General features: G+C 40.5%; 1 protein-coding gene across 1 annotated transcript; it reads right to left on the reverse strand.

The window, feature by feature from the left end:
- Window positions 1–231: 231 nt before the first annotated feature.
- AKIRIN1 (akirin 1) lies at window positions 232–15,581 on the reverse strand. Its single transcript, XM_044668042.1, has 5 exons — window positions 15,263–15,581; window positions 4,988–5,128; window positions 3,511–3,645; window positions 1,474–1,545; window positions 232–615 (listed from the first exon to the last, which is right to left on the reverse strand). The coding sequence occupies exons 1-5, from the start codon at window positions 15,465–15,467 to the stop codon at window positions 605–607; spliced, it is 564 nt and encodes a 187-aa protein (XP_044523977.1). The 5' UTR covers window positions 15,468–15,581; the 3' UTR covers window positions 232–604.
- Window positions 15,582–18,229: the final 2,648 nt, after the last annotated feature.

The following is an 18,229-nucleotide window of genomic DNA, read 5'->3' on the forward strand; positions in this document are numbered from 1 at the left end:
ATAATAGCTACACACAAAACAATCCACGGTTATATCTTCTATGGTCACCAAAACATTATTGATCCTTATAGACCAAAAAATGTTTCTAACCATAATTGTTGTGCATCAAATTCACAGCCAGGATCCCCAAGATCAGAAAATTTGCACAGTACAAATAATAACTTAAAAAACACACGCACACACATGCATACACTCACACACACGCACACAACACACACACACACTCTCATTCTCACTCTTACAGACATGCACACACACACACCCACACACACACCTTACAGAACTGGGCTTGGGGAGACGATCCATCTGCTTAGTTGCCAATGAAGGCTTACGTTGCTAAACTGCTGCTCCATGTATTTTGTGTTTGGGAAATATCTCGTGGTAGGGCACAGCTGTTTATTGGCTGAGCAGAAAAGAAAGTTATGCTTGTGGCAACCAGAAAGTTTCAAGGTCTTTCAAGTTATATAAAAATGGACCTGCAGAGATATTTTAAGTGTTCTCAGGATGCAAAGTTGGAGCTGAAATGTGATATCAAACCAGTTGCAAAAGTGTACAGCAGCCATCTCTTGAGGTCAGACCAGGTACCCAGATATGCAAAGAAAATTCAAGACACATCTGCAAAAAGAAGAATAGTAGTTATCAGTAAAAATACAATGTTGTACTTTGACATACAAATGGGAATTTGGGCAGAACACTCTGGCATACAGGTTTTACTACTCATTGCAAGGAAAACTCAGACTATTCAAATGTACTTGGGCCCATCTCTTTGCACTTCCTTTGACTAATTAGAATTTTAGGCCTCCACCAATGTCCTCCATCCACTGTGTCTCATTGTGCTATTAGGGTCTTAAATGCTGTGTCAGTGGTGTAACTACTTGGCAACTAACCTTGGGTCTGTTTTCCAAGAGCCATCTAAGGTTAAGTTTGGAGAACCTTCTCTGCCAGAGGATCAATCAGATACTAGGGAAGGAATTTTCTCAGCTCCAGAAGCTCAACATGACCATCTCCTAAAGTAAAGGAGGACTGCAAGTCTAACCTAATGGAGGGAGTACTTATAATGAGGAAATCACAGACCCCTGATATGCTCAAGTAAATTTTAGGTATCTGGAAGTTCCACAATCTTCAAAATCAAGAAATCCTGAGCACTGCATGAAAAAATTAAGTCAAAGTACCAAACTGATGTATTTAAATCTGGAAAAAGTATAATTTGGATTTCTTGGGTGGGTTTCATTTGCCTTTTCTCACAGTATTTCATGGCAATGGGAGGGAAAAGGCACCTGCCCTAATAGGGCTGGGGTGTTAAATCACCTGGCACCTTGTGTTGCAAAGGGGCCTGGCCCAGTGTCAACCACTGCCCTCAGCAGAAAACCTTATGGGTCTTGGGCACACAATGTAAAAATCTTACTCTTTAGAATTTTTGGAAAAAGAAAAGATAAAGATGACCCTGACAAATGAGTCAGAGGAATCACTTACAGCTTGTTGGCCTTGTCCCATATCGTCGCATGATCTGATCATGTGTGAATTTCACAAAAGATTCATATTGTTCTATGAGGGGAAAAGATACCGTTCCATGCATTGAATCTCAGGGTTCTGATCAACTCCACAAGACTCCTTTCCCCACATTAAAGTTGGTCTCCAAGCCCGCCAGTCCTCCTACTGCCTAGGACCTGCCCCTTCCTCTAGAATTTCAAGGTCAATTGCCTGGTCCTCACTTTGGTCTTCTCTTATTTGAAAAAGTCTATTTTCCTAATGGCATCTCTTTCAATTTAGGAGCAAACCGTTGCTGAGCACCTTCATAAACAGAAAGCCACACACAGACAGTACACATTCTAGAGAATACTGATAAAGACAAACTCTAAAAAGCTTAACTCTCTCTTTGCATCACTACATTCTCCACAAAGGCCCCAAGATGAGGGTGTATAAGAGGGTAAACATTAAGATGGTTAACAGGGTATAATGACAATGAAAAACCCCACCGACCAATTCCCTGGGAAAGGCTTCTTGGGAGAGGGAATTTCCAATGTGAAACTGCCTAGAAAACAGGAAAGCATCCTGACAAATGCAAAGAGGAGCACAGGGAAGGAAAGCAGCAGAGAAGGCTCAGTGCCAGAGACTGCCACAGGCACAGACTGCCACAAGCTGACAAAGGAGCAGAGAAGGGGCTAACCTGAATGGGGGTTACAAGGAGGGGGGGTAGGGTATGAACAACTAAACATGCAGTTGATAGGAAGATGGCTGTCAGAGACTCATTAGAAGTCAGTCATCTACTCTGTCCCTGGCCTGGTGTGTGAAGGGAAGAATAAGGAAAATAAGAGCTGTGAGAAAGAACCAATTGTTCCTAGCATTCCTCCCTTCTCATAAATGGTCTCTTTCTCCTCTCTTTTACTTCTTCCTGCTTCCCCTTTTACTTTCCCCCTACTTCAGTCACCCTTAATTTTCAGGTCTTCCTAAAGCATATATATATACCCTACAGCGGTCCTCAGGGCTAGAATAGCTCCTGCCCCTTCAAATTTGTAAAAATGCACAATTGTGGCACTGACTAAATAAAGGCCCATGATACTAGACAGAGAAAAGCTAGTGAACAAAACATTGCAGGAATCCAGGCAGAGAAGATAATTAAAACAGCCTTGAAGGTAGAGGGGAAAGTGTGCTGAAAGGTCTAGTTTTCTATCCCTGATTTGCCATGCTAGCTGCATAACCACTCCATGGGCCTCTAGCCCTCAAGTTTTTTCCAGCTCTAAATTCTCTGTGGGGAGTTTGACTGTGGCTAGAGGGAGCCACTGGAGAAGTGGCTACTTAAATCCTCTTGAACTCACTGGTCTTTCTCCAAATTCTTTCCTAACTAGCCATTATTTTCAACATCAAATTAAAAATAATTTATTTTAGGATTACATAAAAAAGCCTCCCTTTCCTAAAGTACCTTTCATTTCTTTCCTACCACATTCCTTTCATTTCACTTCAGGCCTTTTTTCACTCCCTTATAAATGCCATCACATTGCATTTATGATCAAAAAGTACTATGCTGAAGGTTCTAGGCCATGGGGTCCCTAAAGGCCATCTGCTATCCTATCTTGATCACAGTCCCATAGCTGCTGCAATGACCTCTGCACTTACACCCCCCCCCCCACCCCAGTCTCTAGCAGGAAGACCATTCTAACCTGACCTGAATGGTCCCAGGATGGCCCCAGGGTATGGGGGGTAGCCCTCCCCTGGGCATTGCCCTGTATTTGTAAAGTACTTTAGCTACCCAAGTGCCACAACACACCCCTTTGTCACTCACACCAACCAGGTCAAATCAGTATCTGAGCAACTTTGTACAAACAAGATATTTATGTGCATACCATGAAATCAAGAACTAGAAAATAATAGCAAAATCATGTGCCTAAGTAAACAAATTTAAAACCTAAAAAAAAAACCAAGCTCCTACCTGCTGTACCAGTGAAAACACTATTATAGTTGCTATTTCAAGGAAAGCTCTAATTGCATCAGTATAGTACTGTCTCAACTCACCTGCTAATTTTGTATTGAGGATTTGCTCATATTCCTCCCGAATCCTATCTTCATAGTCTTTTAAAAGACGTTCACACAATAGTCCCACTTGTCGTAATGTAAATGTTGGCTGGTCCTTTTTCATCCAGGATGAACCTAAACAAAGAAAAACAGAAAGTCTATGGAGCTGCTGCTGAACTGTCACTCTAGTTCCAAAGCTCAGACTAAGAGCGAACATCTTGTTCGGCCCCTTATGAGCCAAATGGGCCAAATCAATGAGTCCTGGTTTCCCCACGAGATTGACTAAGACCATATGAATGAAACCCTTAGAATCAAACGAAGACTGTTAGACAAATATAGCTCAAAAGAATAGCTCTAACATCATAGAAGGTGGCACACATTTAATGCTGTGACATTACTGAAAAGCAGCAAAGACTTAAAATAATTAGATTAGGCTTTAAAGCAAAAAACTCAAACTTAAACAAAGCAGAAAGAGACCTCAGTGGGAGGCAAGACTGGGTTTGAATCTTGGCTTTATCACTTATATAGCATGTGACCCTGGGCAAGATCTTCAAATATAAACTGAGGGGTTGAACTAGACATTCATGATCCTATGCTCACCTAGTCCATATCCTAGTTATGATCCTAGTTCTTCTTAATGTGAAGAAACTGAAGTCTGGGGAGCAGAAGTAATGGGCTAAGATGGATAATGTGAATTTAACTAATAACATGTTACCAGACACTAACACATGAATGCTTCTTAATAAACTTTTAAGAGACACATTCTTAACAAAAAAAAAATACGTAATAGAATCAATCTCTGAAAGTCTTTAGACTTTAGGCCATCAGTTATCACCATTCTCAAGCTAAGACTCAGAATTCTCTGACAAATGATCACCTCACTCCTATGAGGATGAAAGAGCTAATTTACATTGCAATTCTATGCAGGTATCAGATTACTACCAACAGTAAATCATATAAAACATTACCAGAGATAGAGAAATTATCCCTGTGAATAGCATACAATTTATCAGTTCAGAAGAAATAGCACTGAGCATCTGGCTTGTGTAAAGCCAAGCAGACTCTGACAAATATTTATTGGTTCAATGAAAATACTCAAGGTGAAATGAGGCTCCATAGCAACAATATTACTGTTGGATTTCAATAGTGTTGGCAAGTAATGCATTAACGACTTTATAATTGAGCCATAATGGTCAGCACTATCTTTTGTGGGGTGTGAATATATAGAAAAAAAAACCAAGTCATATATTGGGTGTTTCTGGTGATTCTGCTCTTGGGCAAACTCCTTAAATTAACATAAAAAAATACTGGGAAAAGCAAAAATGTTTCTCCCAAGTGGATATATACATATAAATGTAGCTTGCTGAAATGTTCTATTAACATAAACCTGAAGTTCAATGAAAACCCTATCATTGGTATGATTAAACAAATATAATCCTATTAAAAAAAAGAAATTTTAAACCTGTATCCTTCTTACCTGGTGAACTTGGTGCTGTAAGTCCTGAAGAATGTGACTGACCCTCTGAAGTGCAGGCTTCACTCTGATTAAGGACAACTTCTAATTGTCTCCACCTCTGATAGCGACTGTATTCTTGTTTGATGTTCTGAAATATTTGCTCTAATAAAAAAGAAAAAAAGAAGACACTGTATCTTTCTCCTCAAACTTTGATGGTGTTGACTTCCTAATTTGGGGGTCTGTTATCTTTTTTAAAATTTTTGATGAGTGAACTTCAATAGAATTGGTTTCCTTTTAATCCTACATGTTTTATGCATTTTAAACAAACAAGACATGATCCTGAGAAGGGGTCCACAGACTTCTTCATTACACTACCTGGTTCAGTATAAGATAAGGGACAAAGATTTCCTTTATCTAACTATATTTGGAGTGTTTCCTAAAAGCATTTAAATAACTCCCTTTCTAAAATGCTTATTGTGTTTATATTACATTGTATTTCTTTCCCTTCCTCTCATGCCCCACACTAGACAGTATGCTTCCATTATGACCGATTCCAATTTATTGATCATCCAAAGGCAAGATCTCCATTTTGAACAACTTGAAAAAAATAGATATCAGAATAAGAAAGGATATTGGAAAACATCTATTCTCAACTGTGTCATTTTACAAATGAGCAATGTAATAATGAATCTTTAAAGTTTGTAAAATGTTCCTCCGAGTTGCACACCTAAAGTAAGGACTCTGTCTTTGTTTTGCCTCCCAGAGTGCAGTGAACTTTTCTTATTTCATCCTCAGGTAGAAGCACATCTTTTGGCTGGCACTCTTCCAATAAGCACTTCAATGTTCTCTTTTGACTAGAGTCTATACCTACGAAATGCTGAGCTCTCAAGGTAGGCACTATTTACAAGAGAGATCTCTAAATTTTTCTTGATTAGGAGCTACTACTTTTGGTTTCTCTGAAGTCTTTTTGATCACTGGTGATGCTAAGAATGAGATGCCGACAGGGACAAAGTAAAGCAAAGGTTCTGTATAGGGAGTGGAAAGATGCTCAGATTTATTTCCACACCAACCACAAAGTCCCTCAAAGTCACCCTGCCCCTCCTCCTAGTGCTATTTTGAACTAAGAAGGGTGTGGCTAGAATGGGCAAAACTTCAGTTAGAAAGGTTGGCCTCTGTCTACCTTACTTGGAATCTTGCAGGTAAGACTTAGAAGACCTAATTACCTACAACTAATTGACTGTTTAGGAATCTATGGCCTACAACATGATCTCTGGAGCCACAAGATGATCTGTATTTTGTACAATTTTAGAAGATTGAAAAGCAATGTCTTCTAGTGGATAATTTTTCTGCCAGAAAGTATTAAAGTCTCACCCCTGACATCTACAAGCTGTAAGTCCATAGACAAGTAACAACCTCTCTGAACCGTGACTTTCTCAAATCTATAAAATGGGGATAACAATTGTAGAACCAACCTCGGAAGGCTGCTATGAGGCTTAAATGAGATGGTGTATGTAGGGTAATATGAAAATCTTCAAGTTTTATATAAATATCTACTATAATTATTAAAGACAAGTTTATAGGTGACTTTTATTAAAAATATTTAAAAGTACCACTCAATTAAAGACTGACCAATCATAAATCTCCATATGCAATACCAACAAAGATGTCAGAGCAGTACCCATTTGGAAGACAGGATTTAGATTGGAGAGGGACTGTTAAAGATCAAGTTTAGCCCTCTCATTTCATTTATTTATTTATTTATTTGTTGTGTGTGTGTGTGTGTGTGTGTGTGTGTGTGTGTGTGTGTGTGTGTGTGTGTGTGTTTGGGGGGGGGGGGGGCCAATTATCTTCCATTTTGGAATCAATACTGTGTATTGGTTCCAAGGCAGAAGAGTGGTAAGGGTAGGCAATGGGGGTCAAGTGACTTGCCCAGGGTCACACAGCTAGGAAGGGTCTGAGGTCAAATTTAAACCCAGGACCTCCCATCTCTGGGTCTGATTCTCAATCCACTGAGCTACCCAGCTGCCCCCTCTCATATTAAAGATGAAGAACTTGAGGCCTAGAAAGGATTTGCTGAAGATCACACAGACATTAGTAAAATAGGATTTGAATTCAGTTGTCCCAAAACTAAATCCAATGCTCATTCTCCTAGGCCACTGGGTGGTTTGCCTTGCCTCACCCCCTACACCTCCAGAGAAAGGGAGTGGCCCAGGGGCCTTGCTCAGGGGGAGTAAGCACAGAGGTGAGGTGGAAAGGGGTAAGGGAGTAGCTCCTTCCAACTTTCTGTCTTTCTAGTAACTAACTCTGGCAAGCAATGGTGCACATGCCCACAGAGAGGTCCAGGCTCCCCGCCATGGTCCTAGGCCATAAATATTTCTTTTGAAAGAATTTCAAGGTTTCTTCAGACATCTCTTCATTTCTCAGCTAAGCTATAATCATTTGGAATTTTACTTTTCCACCTCACCCCATTCTTTGCTATCTTTCTTTTGTTTATTGTCTCTCCAATCTGAGTGAGTTCCTTAAAGACAGGATTTTTTTTTCCTTCCAAATTTGTATCCCCAGCACTTAGTCCAGTACCTGGAACATAGGAGTATAACAATTTTTTTTTTTTAGTGACTTATAGACTATGTTATTCTTACTACACTGGATGGTAGTCTATCAAGATCCTGGAGAGGTACTGCAGGAGGACAATAAGTTGTTTCCAGACCTGGGGATGATGTGAAAGCTAGAGCACATCCAGGAAACTGATCAGCTTTCAATCACAATCACACCAAACTGCTTAAGGCAGCAAAAGTTCATCTCTCTGATACTAATATTCTCCTGGTGATGACACGTGTCTGCAACTCACGGAACACCTCAAACTAAACTATAGTTAGGTTATCAACAACAACCTGCACATGCAAGAAGTTACATTAAAGATAACAATGGAGAGATCTATGAACAGAAGAAATGGAGGTGGTCATGGCACAGAGACAGCAGAGAGAAATACAATGAGATTTTGGGGTAGGAACAGACACAGGAGGAAGAAACCATGAATAAAGCCTCTAGTGCAATGGACAGATGAAGCATTTATGTATATGACCTGTACAGGATGAAAAGGTCAGAGAAGGGTTGCAATTTGCAATGGTGGAAGAAGTGCCCATAATTGGTCAAATCATATCAGTAATGATCTTGAGAATAATCACTGCTTATGAGAAAATTATGTTCATTTTCCTGTCTAACAATGTTCTTGTAATTTTTAAGCGAGACTTCAAAATCAACATTTTATTCAACCTTCCTGACCACAAAGGAGTTCAACAGATAATGCACCTTTCTCAAGTTCCCTTTATATGCTTTCCAGTATGCTCTGAGCTTTTCATTTTTTAAACTTCCAAACAAGTACACTAGTCTCTCAGAATATTTCATCTACCACTTCCTCAGTGTCTTACTTCTCATCATATTTAAGTTCTTTGTAAACCATAAAACACTATATAAATGTGAACTATGAAAAAATTGCCTACCAAATATTGCTAACTTCTCTTCCTCTAAAGTTCCCAGGAGATTACCCAAATTTAGTTTCTAAACAGTAATCTATGCACTGGCTTGACTAGGATCAAAGAAAGTTCTTTAGGTTCTAAACCACTGGACATGAATAACCTAGTTCTACTTCTTTCAGGAAAATACACTAAGCCAACTAAATGCTAATAAATGATAGGATATTATTTGAGGGATGTGCATGCTCTTACCTATCAGCAATATGTAATTTCTAATCTTCCTTCCAAGCCTGTCAATTTCAGTCTATTCTAAAAATAACTCACCTGTATATATATATATATATATATATATATATCACCTTAATTATAATTATAACTTCCCCAGTTTTAAATAAGAGGCAGTCAAAGCTCAGAAATGACATAGTTCTTAAGTTTTAGAGACAGGACTCAAAACTAATTTCTTTCCATCACACCACACTGTCTCTGCCTCCTTCCTTTCTGCTCTATGAAGGCTGCCCCATGGAGGATTCTCTTTCATCTTTGAACATGGTACTTTATACTTCTTTATTGGTCTGCCATTCTTTTATGTTGTGGCTATTTGTATAAATGTTTTTATCTCCAGCTCTATGCAGGACATTGACTATTTTCTTTTCTGTCTCCCACACAATATTTAAATTGTCCTTGTATAGACAATAACAACTAGAATTTGTAGGGCACTTTTAAAGTTTGCAAAGCCCTATAATACATAATTTCATTTGATCCTCACAACCAACCACACAGCTCTTGAGGTAGAAATAATTAACAGCTGATATTTTATAGCTAAGAAACTAAAGCTCAGAGAGGATACCCGGGTTGAACAGTAGTCTAAAGAGGGAATGGAATCCAGCTTAATTTCTTGAATGAATAAAAGAACTACACTAGTTTTTCATCATTATACTGTTCTGTCTTTTAAGTAGACTCCTTAAATGTAGATAAGTCTCCTATTTAGCACCTCATTTGGAACACCAATTGCAGAATGCTGTAAGAGAAAGAGTACTATCAAATCAACTACCTCTGACACTCAGTAGTTTTGTGGTCTCAGGCAAGGCACCTCCTGGTTCCAAGCCTCAGCTTCCTTTTATAAAACAGAGCTAATATTTTCACTATATAGGTTTGCCATAAGTAAAGCACATCAAGATTTTAAAGTGCTAAAGAAATGCAAGCAACTATTATTACTACTTCTACCAAAAAGTCTTAAGGAATGCTCTGAAAAAATTCAAAGGAGCTCAGCGCATATGACCATGACACTTACTGAATCCATAACTGCTCCTCTTTTATGAGTCTAGAGAGTCAAAGCCTGGGCAGATCCCTATTACTCTGGGCCTCAATTTCCTCATCTGTAAAATGGGGTTAAAAGATGAACCCCAATACCAAAACCTATGTTTCAGTTTCAGTAAAAATGCTTTGTAAACTTTATCAAATACTTTGTAAAAAAAAAAAAATGTCGCACACAACTGAGCTGTTATTTAACAATCAATTTAGATATCTGTTTACTATAAATAAAGATCTCTTTTTTCTAGTGGTTAATTCATTTTGCCTGGACCTCTCCTTTACTTTGGGTCATATGGATTTTATATCTATGGTATATCTCAGCAGCTAACAAGCTCCTTAAGAGCAGGGATTTAAAAAAAAAAAAAAAAAAGCAGGGATGATCCATGTCCATCTCTATAGCTAATCATGGAGTCCAGGGTAGTTTGATTAGTTGAACAGAACTACATGGAAATAAGTCATTAATACAAAAAGAACATAAATCAGCTCCATACCTATGACACTTTAATTCTCTACCTGTACATTCTGGATTCTCTAATCTTCTAATCACTTCCAAAGTATTTAGTTTTCAATGTAGAAAGCATACATGAGGAATTCAGATTTTTAAACAGACAAAACCCTTAAGTAGGTAGCCTTATTTACTTAAGCCTAAATCATGTATAATTACCATTCTTTGCTTGAACAGTTTAAAAGAATATAAGATTAGCAAAGTTTTCATTCAACAGTTCTTATCTATTCTAATTTTGATTCACTGAAACTATGAAGTCCTTCCCTCTTTTGTCCCAGAATCAAAGAATTGTCAGATTCAGTACAAATATGTAAAGAAATGCAAAGACAAGAAAGGACAAGTGTGAGGAGAACAAATGCTACAGAACAGAAGGTCTTTCATCAACCACCAGCTGCCATTGCAGCTACAAGGTGAATAAACTGCAAAGGCAAATTCTTTGCACTCCAAAAAAGACCGGCCAATACCAACCCTAGAGGAGACATAATTTATATTGAAGTGATTTTAAAAGTGTGTATATATATATATATAAAAAGAGCATTCTACCAAATGTTCATATCTTTTGACATACCACCAGTCACACTCTAATCTTCACTAAGTTAAAACTTTATAAAACACTAATAGGTATTTTTTAAAAGAAAAAAAAAATCCCTTCTTTGCAAGCGGCAATAATGCAATGTGATAATCTACCAAATCACATAAGCAGCTGTAGGAAATCCAAAGACCCCTGGATCAAGCCCAATTTCCCCCCCCCTAAAAAACACAGGGACACAAAACTCTCATTTTTGTTGTTCATTTGACCCAACACACATCCTTGAGGAATGATGACAGATTCACTTTTAGATTATAAATATTCTATTATTTGATGTCATAATTTCTTTCACAAGAGTTTTATGGCATATTTTTTCAAGTTATTATGAATTAAAATGAGTTATTTAAATAAGGTTTTTTTGTGAAGTTGGACAACCCTAAAGAAAAACCTTTAAGATAACCATTGCCAACGTAGAGTGGTTGCAAAGAATTACTGATTTAAAAATTCATTCTTTGTGAGATTGGTTAGTTTCATTTGGTGCATGTAGCAAAATAGCTACTTCTATCACTTCTACCCCACATGCTTTCAAAGTCTTCTACTCTGGAATCAAAGGTTTCTCTTTTAAATTTCAAAGGCACCTTTCATACAAAATATACCCTAAATGGCAAACCATTAGTAATTCTGTGTTCCTTCATTACTGAATTTAAACAAAATATTTTCAGTATAAATGATTGAGCTACTAATTAGATCTTCAAGCATTAGGCTCACTTTAAGATTAATAATAAATATCAATTGATTAAATATAGGATAAAATGGTAAAACAATAGTTTATAAGAAAAAAAGCTAGGATTTCAGTGGACTGTGAGTTCAACACTAAGCAACTCTGTGATAAGACAGACAAAAGAACTAATTCCATTTAGGCTACATCAAAGTCAAATATTCAGAGTGGAGGTAGTAACAGTACTGCTGTTTTCTGTACTGGCCAGGCCTCTCTCTAAGATACTGTGTTTAGTTCTAACTATTGGATCTTAGAAAGGACCCTGACATGCTGGAGAATGTTAGAGTAGCCAGAATGGTGAAGGGACTAGAATTACCTCAAAGCACTGGGGATGCTGAGAAAAGAAGCGTTGGTGGTAGCTAAAGACAGTCGCTATCAAATATCTCAAATGCTGTCATTGACTTTTATATGACACCTCAGAAACCAGAAATAGGAACAATGGCTAGAAATAGTAAATATTCACTATGATGAAAAAACATATTCCTATTACTTAATGAGACCATGTCATGACTGAAAGCCCTACTTACTGGAGGATCTTCAAGACAAAAATGGACAGTTACTGTTGGGGATGTTGTAGAAGGGATTCTTGTTTAGGTATGGGTTGAGTCTTCTATAGTTCTGAGATTCTATGATTCTTAAATTATGTTCTCTTTGAATCTATGTGGTCATATCTACTTTGATGATTAATTTCTTTGAATCTATGTGGTCATATCTACTTTGATGATTAATTTCTTTGGAGTGAGTGCTTCCTTCCACTGATACCAGGCACAACTCCTCTGCTTGGAAGAGTCCTGTGGCTCAAAGATTCATGACCCCGTAAGATATAGAAGATTTAGAATCAGGACACAGATTCAAATTCTGCCTTTGTTGCATACTAGTTCTATATCCTTGGGCAAGTCACCTAATCACCCTAGGTTGTTTCTTAATCTGTAAAGCAAAAGAAAAAGAGGAGAGGGGTTGGGGGTAAAGTGTTAGACCAGACAACCTCACCTCAAAGATTCATTCTGGCTCTATACAGGATCTTACAACTGGGATAAGCCTGTTCCAACTCAACTGGGTTGGTCCTCAATCCAAATATGTTGCATACCACACATATTGCACTGGGCCCACACTAGAAATCTTCTAAGCACTTCAAATTCAATGCAGTAAGCATTTACTGAACACGTCCAGGTCAGGGACAGTATTCTAAGGAATACAAAACTAGAGAGCACAGGCACTGTCCTTAGATGCTATATTCACCTTAATAATCCCTTACTAAGTATAGTTCTTTCTATTCTTTGAGTCACTTTTATACATATTGTCTCACTTGATCCTCAGAAGTCCCATTTTTGTCCTAAAATATTTAGTCTCATATCCCCCATTGCTCAACTCTTCTTCCTGGATGTTCTACAAACTCAGACTATCCTAAATTTAGTTTGTCTTCCCATTTAAATCTGTTTCTTTTCTCAACTTCCCCATTTCTATGAAAGATACCACTAGCCTTCCAGTCTCAAAGTCATTCCATAGCTCTCATATCTAATGAGAAAGTCTTATAAATTCGACCTTTGCAGTATCTTTTGTCCTTTTCTTTATTCCCACTGCTACCACATTCTCGTCTTTTCAATCACTTTTCATGTAGACTTTAATAGCCTCCTAAATGGTCTCCCTTGGCTTTAGTTTCTTTTCCAGACCATTTTCCCCACAGCAAACTAAAACAGTCTACCTAAGGCATAGGTTAGACCATGCTATTCCTTTGTTCAAAAGCCTCCAAAGGCTCTCTATTTACTCTGGATAAAATACAAATGCCTTAGCCTAGCATTTAAGGCATTCCACAATCTGATTCCAACCTACCTTTCCAGTCATATTTCACATTTTTTGTCTTGAAGCATTCTATGTTCCAATCAAATTGGACTGCTATGCAGTTCCCTGATTTTATCTTGACATCTCTTGCTTCTATTTATTTAAGCAGGCTGTCCTTGATGCCTCCTCTGTAGGATCCTTGATGAGAAGGCCTATGTCATTTTTTTCATGTTAAGTGTCCTCAGAACCTAGTATAAGTGCCTTGTACATAGAAAGCACTTAAATGTTAGACTGAATGGAGAGATGGGAGCAGTCATTCATCTTCCTCTTTTTACAGATAAGGAACCTGAGGCACAAAGATGCACAGACTTCTTCAAGGTCACACAGCTAATTTATGGCAGAGCCAGAAATACTCTAATATCAAATCCAGCATTCTCTGAAACAAAGGAAAAATACTAAGGCAATATTCAGGCAAGCAGAGAGTGATAGCTATATAACATAACAGCACTTTAAGTGCTAAGGCAAGGATTCAAAGTAAGATTATTGTGGGAGTGGTGTTAGTTTAATAGAAGTGAGCTTTGAGCTTAGCCTCCAATGAAGTATAAGAATTAGTTTAGTAATGAGGAAAAGGAAGAGCACCTTCCTTGGCGTGACAAGATCAACACAGAATGAAAAAATGGAGAAAGAATGAACATTTGGGTGATAGGAAGGAAACCAGTTTAGCTTGAACATGTGTAATTTTGGAGAAGAGTGAGAAATCTGGAAGCATAAGGTGGGGTTAACTGATGTAATGCTAGGATGGGAAGTTTGGATATGATCTGAAAAGTAGCAGGGAATAATAGGGTGAAATCATGTCTTAGGAAGATTAACATTACAAAGCAGGGTGAACTACAGTAAAATTATTGTAGTAATCTAGATGGGAAGGTGAGGGCTTGGATTATGTTAACAAAAGAGAAGTTGAATCTTCTATATGCAAGGAAGGAATGGTAGAATTTGATGATTAAAGAAAAATAAATGGTTAGAGATGAGTTTAAGGAAGCTCTAAAATTATAAACTTGAGGAAACAGGAGACTAAGTACGAAAGGTTATTTCCCAAGGACTTCTCTGTGACACTCCTATTTTAGGAAGTCCTTTGGACCTAAGTAAATTTCGTTTTTAAATAAAGAATTTTTTAACATATCCCTTGGCTCCTATACAAATCAAGACAGGGCTTTGCTGAGATCCCCACAGCAGCTTTTTCCTTCTTTTTTCCTGGCAGTCTTCGACTAACTACATATCAAATCCAATCACAACAATCCTAGGGTATTTAATGATTTCCAAGCTCTGATGGCCTATGACTTTGAAACCAAATTTGACATAGGAAAATTCCTGAACAAAAGAACTGGGCCAATTCCTTTAAATTAGTTAAAATAGACTCTGATGTGACCTCCTGTTCTGTATCATCTCCCCTTATGCCCCTCTTATCCCAAGGCCTTAACTACCCCCATATAAACTGCAATAAATGCCAGATACTGAATTGACATATTCTCTTTTCCAATTTCCTCTGCCCCCTGAAATTCGAAGGTTCTTCCTTTCCCCCCATGCCCGGTGTATCGCCAGTAGTGTAGGTAAGCTCGGGTGTGCCGCACGGGAAGGTGGCGAGGGTGGCCCCCGGACACCCCAGACACACAGCTGTTCCGGGTTTCTTTGCTTTCTTAGGGCCCGGCCTCGATTCTCTCCGAAGTCTGGGCCACTGAAGGTCGCACCGGGCTGGGTGGGTCGGAGACTTGCCGGCTACCCCCCATTCCCCAAAGCCCTCTGCCCCGGTTCCCGCTCCCCCTCCTCAGGCCTAGGCTCTGGCCTAGCCTGGACTCTAGTATTGGGCCCTGCCCCTTCCCCTCCGCTGCCCCCCGCCCCGGCTTCCCGGGCCCACCCCTGTTACCCGGGGTCCGCAGGCGGCGCTCGCTGCCGGGCGGGGACGGCGGCGGCGGCTGGAGCAGAGGCTGAGGCGGCGGCTCAGTGTCCGGGGGCCGCAGGCCCGGCGCGGGGCCCGGTAAGGGGGCGCAGCGCCGCCGCTTCGGTGAGCCGGGGCTTAGAAGCGCCGCCTCGAACTCCATGGGCCGCTTTAGCGTCGCCCCGCACGCCATGCTCAGGGCCGAAGGACGACTACAACGAGAGCGGCGAGGAGAAAGGTGGTGGAGGCGGCGGTGGCGAAATGGCCCGACCTGCTACGGCGCCTCCGCTCGGGGCTCTCGGGCAGAGCCGGCTCCAATGGCGCCTCCCGCACCCGGCAGCGCCGCCGAGCCCCGCCCCTGTGACGTCAGGAGGACTGCTACACCACCCGTAGGGGGGAAGGCGGTCGAAACCATCCGAGAGTGCCTATCTAACCGAGGCTCAGCCGCGGGCGTCCCCTCTTGGGGAAATGGAACCGCCTGATGCCCAAGAAGGGCGGGGGTGGGTGGGTGGGGAGAGAGAGGGCAGGGTCACCAAGCAACAGCCGGGTGATAGACTCCCCTCCCCCCTCTCCTCTTCGCTTTCTTCCCTTCCCCCTCTCCTTCCCCGCTTCCCGCCCCTCCCCCAAGTCTCGCCTTCTCTTCCCTACGTTTCCGGGGCTACTGGAGTCGGGGCCTCTTCGCTGGCGGCTAGACTCAGGGCCCGAGGGAGAAGTCTCACTAGGGGATTAGGGTGGGCGTTCCCACGGGCACAGTCCGGCAGGGGGCGCCGTGTGGCCGCCCTGGGGAGCGGGGGATGGGTGACCCTGACACATGTCCCGAGAGCCGCCACACCCCGCCCTCTCTACCCCCACAACCAGGGTCACCCCTGACCAGGGGCGTGGCAGTGACGCCTGGTCCCGCAAGTCTGCAGAGATTTAATCCCCCTAAGGACACCTTTGTGACATTTCCCAGCACCCCTCCCCCATTTTAGAGAGAAGGTAACTGAGGCCGAGAGAGTAGAAAGGCCTTGTTTCCCAGGAGCTCTCAGTCCCTCGGAAGCTGCTGAGCAACTTCCTCGCTTAGAACGTAAACTCCTCGAGGGCAGGTTTTTTTTTTTTTTTTAGGCTCTGTCTACGGAAGACCTAACCTAGAGGGTGGAGCTTACTTAGAATTTTAGCAAGTTGCATTGCATTGGGATGGGCCAGTGGTTGGGTACATGTTAAGACCCCTTTTCCAGTCTACATGGTTCCTGTGATTCTCTTAGGTGGCAAAGCCCTGTGTGTGTCTTAACTCTAAATTCAGTGCTCTTTCTACCTCCTGAGCCATTTAAGAGACCTGATAGATGGATGTCTGTCTTAGTGCTATGTTCTGTTACTTATGTTTCCTTACCCTGACTTGGGAAGCTAACCAGATTCACCCTTGTTGCAACGAGGCATGTCCTTTCTTTCCAAACTTTCTAAGTTTGTGTGATCCTGGGCAAGGTGGCATGGTGCTCAAGAAGACATGTAAGAATGTGCGTCCGCCATGGGGGGGTGGAGTGGGGGGGGGGTGAAGGGGAAAGTAGGAGCATGAATCATGTAACCATGTTAAAAATTATTAGTAATAAATGTTTAAATTAAAAAAAAGAAGAAGAAGAAGACATGTAAGGAGGTTTGACTTAATTACCAGCTATGGAGATCTGGGCATAGTCTCTCTGAGATTTCATTTTTTCTTTTATAAAATGAGGAAAATGCCATTTACACTATGTACCTTCTAAAGATTGTTGTGGTGGAAGCCTTAATGAAATGAGAACTGCTTCTGAGCCTTTCAAATGGAATGTTGGCTGCCATCTTGGGAAAATGGCAGCCAGAAAGTTTTTCATTTCTTTCTTCTTCTTCTTCTTTTTTTTTTTTAAACCCTTACCTTCCATCTTGGAGTCAATACTCTGTATTGACAGAAGAGTGGTAAGGGCTAGGCAATGGGGGTTAAGTGACTTGTCCAGCTGTCTGAGGCCAGATTTGAACCTAGGACCTCCCATCTCTAGGCCTGGCTCTCAATCTGCTGAGTTACCCAGCTGCTCCCTTTCATTTATTTCTTGAGAAAAAACTTTATTCTGAAGGAAAACATTCATTAATGGGGGGGTCATCTCCTCAACTTCTCCATATACTTCTGATTCAGAACCACTGATCTTTCTGTCTCTGTTTCTCTGTCTTTGTCTCTGTCTCTCTGTCTTTCTCACCTTTTCTGTCTCTCTGTCTCTCTCTGTCTCTGTCTTTATCTCTGTCCAGATATTTCCCTAATTCTCTAAAACCTAGCCTTGAAGAAATCTTTTGAGCATCTTTGACTCTGTTTTTCCTTGTCCCCCATTGTAAGTTACCAAATCATAATGTCTCTTATATCTAGGACTTTTTTCCTCGGTCTATTAGGCCTAGGCCTTCTTACCAAACTCCTGCCTCCAATTTCTTTCTCTATAATCTATTCTGCATACATTTCCAGATTGGTTTTAACAAAAAATAACTCATGTCATTTTGATACTCAAAGAATCTGATGGCTTCCTCTTGTCCACCTAATAAAATCCAAAATCTTTAGCCTTGCATTCAAGGGCCTCCTTGAACTGGCCCCAACATCCTACTCCTCTAAATTACTTTGTACTCTGGGCAAACTTCTCTACTTAATTTTCTGTAAAAATCTCAATCTCCCACCTTTGTTCATGCTACTCCAACTTTCTTATTGACATAGTATATGCCAGTATATCCAGAGCATCTCTTGGATTTGGAGTCTGGCCCTAGCTTGGAAACCCAATACTTATTAATTATGTGGTCTTGGGCATGTCTTGTTATCTTTCTAGACCTCAGTTTCTTCATCTGTAAAATGAAGTTGTTGGACTAGATCTTTGGTGTGCCTTACAGCTCTATATCTTCTAACAGACATACACTTCTGCCAAAAAGGTCAGGGCCAATTGCTACTTCTTCCACATAGCATTCTTGGATTTTTCT

This window comes from Gracilinanus agilis, chromosome 3 (assembly GCF_016433145.1).
Source record: "Gracilinanus agilis isolate LMUSP501 chromosome 3, AgileGrace, whole genome shotgun sequence".
Taxonomy (NCBI): Eukaryota; Metazoa; Chordata; class Mammalia; order Didelphimorphia; family Didelphidae; genus Gracilinanus; species Gracilinanus agilis.

What these genes read in the sequence shown, in the direction of transcription:
- AKIRIN1 (XM_044668042.1), bottom strand. Translation starts at nt 15,467, where the DNA reads ATGGCGTGCGGGGCGACGCTAAAGCGGCCCATGGAGTTCGAGGCGGCG. An exon ending in GCGCCGCCTGCGGACCCCGG is followed by an intron (nt 5,129 to 15,262) that starts GTAACAGGGGTG and finishes CTTTTTTATTAG; the next exon opens with AGCAAATATTTCAGAACATC. An exon ending in TACAGCACCAAGTTCACCAG is followed by an intron (nt 3,646 to 4,987) that starts GTAAGAAGGATA and finishes TTCTTTGTTTAG; the next exon opens with GTTCATCCTGGATGAAAAAG.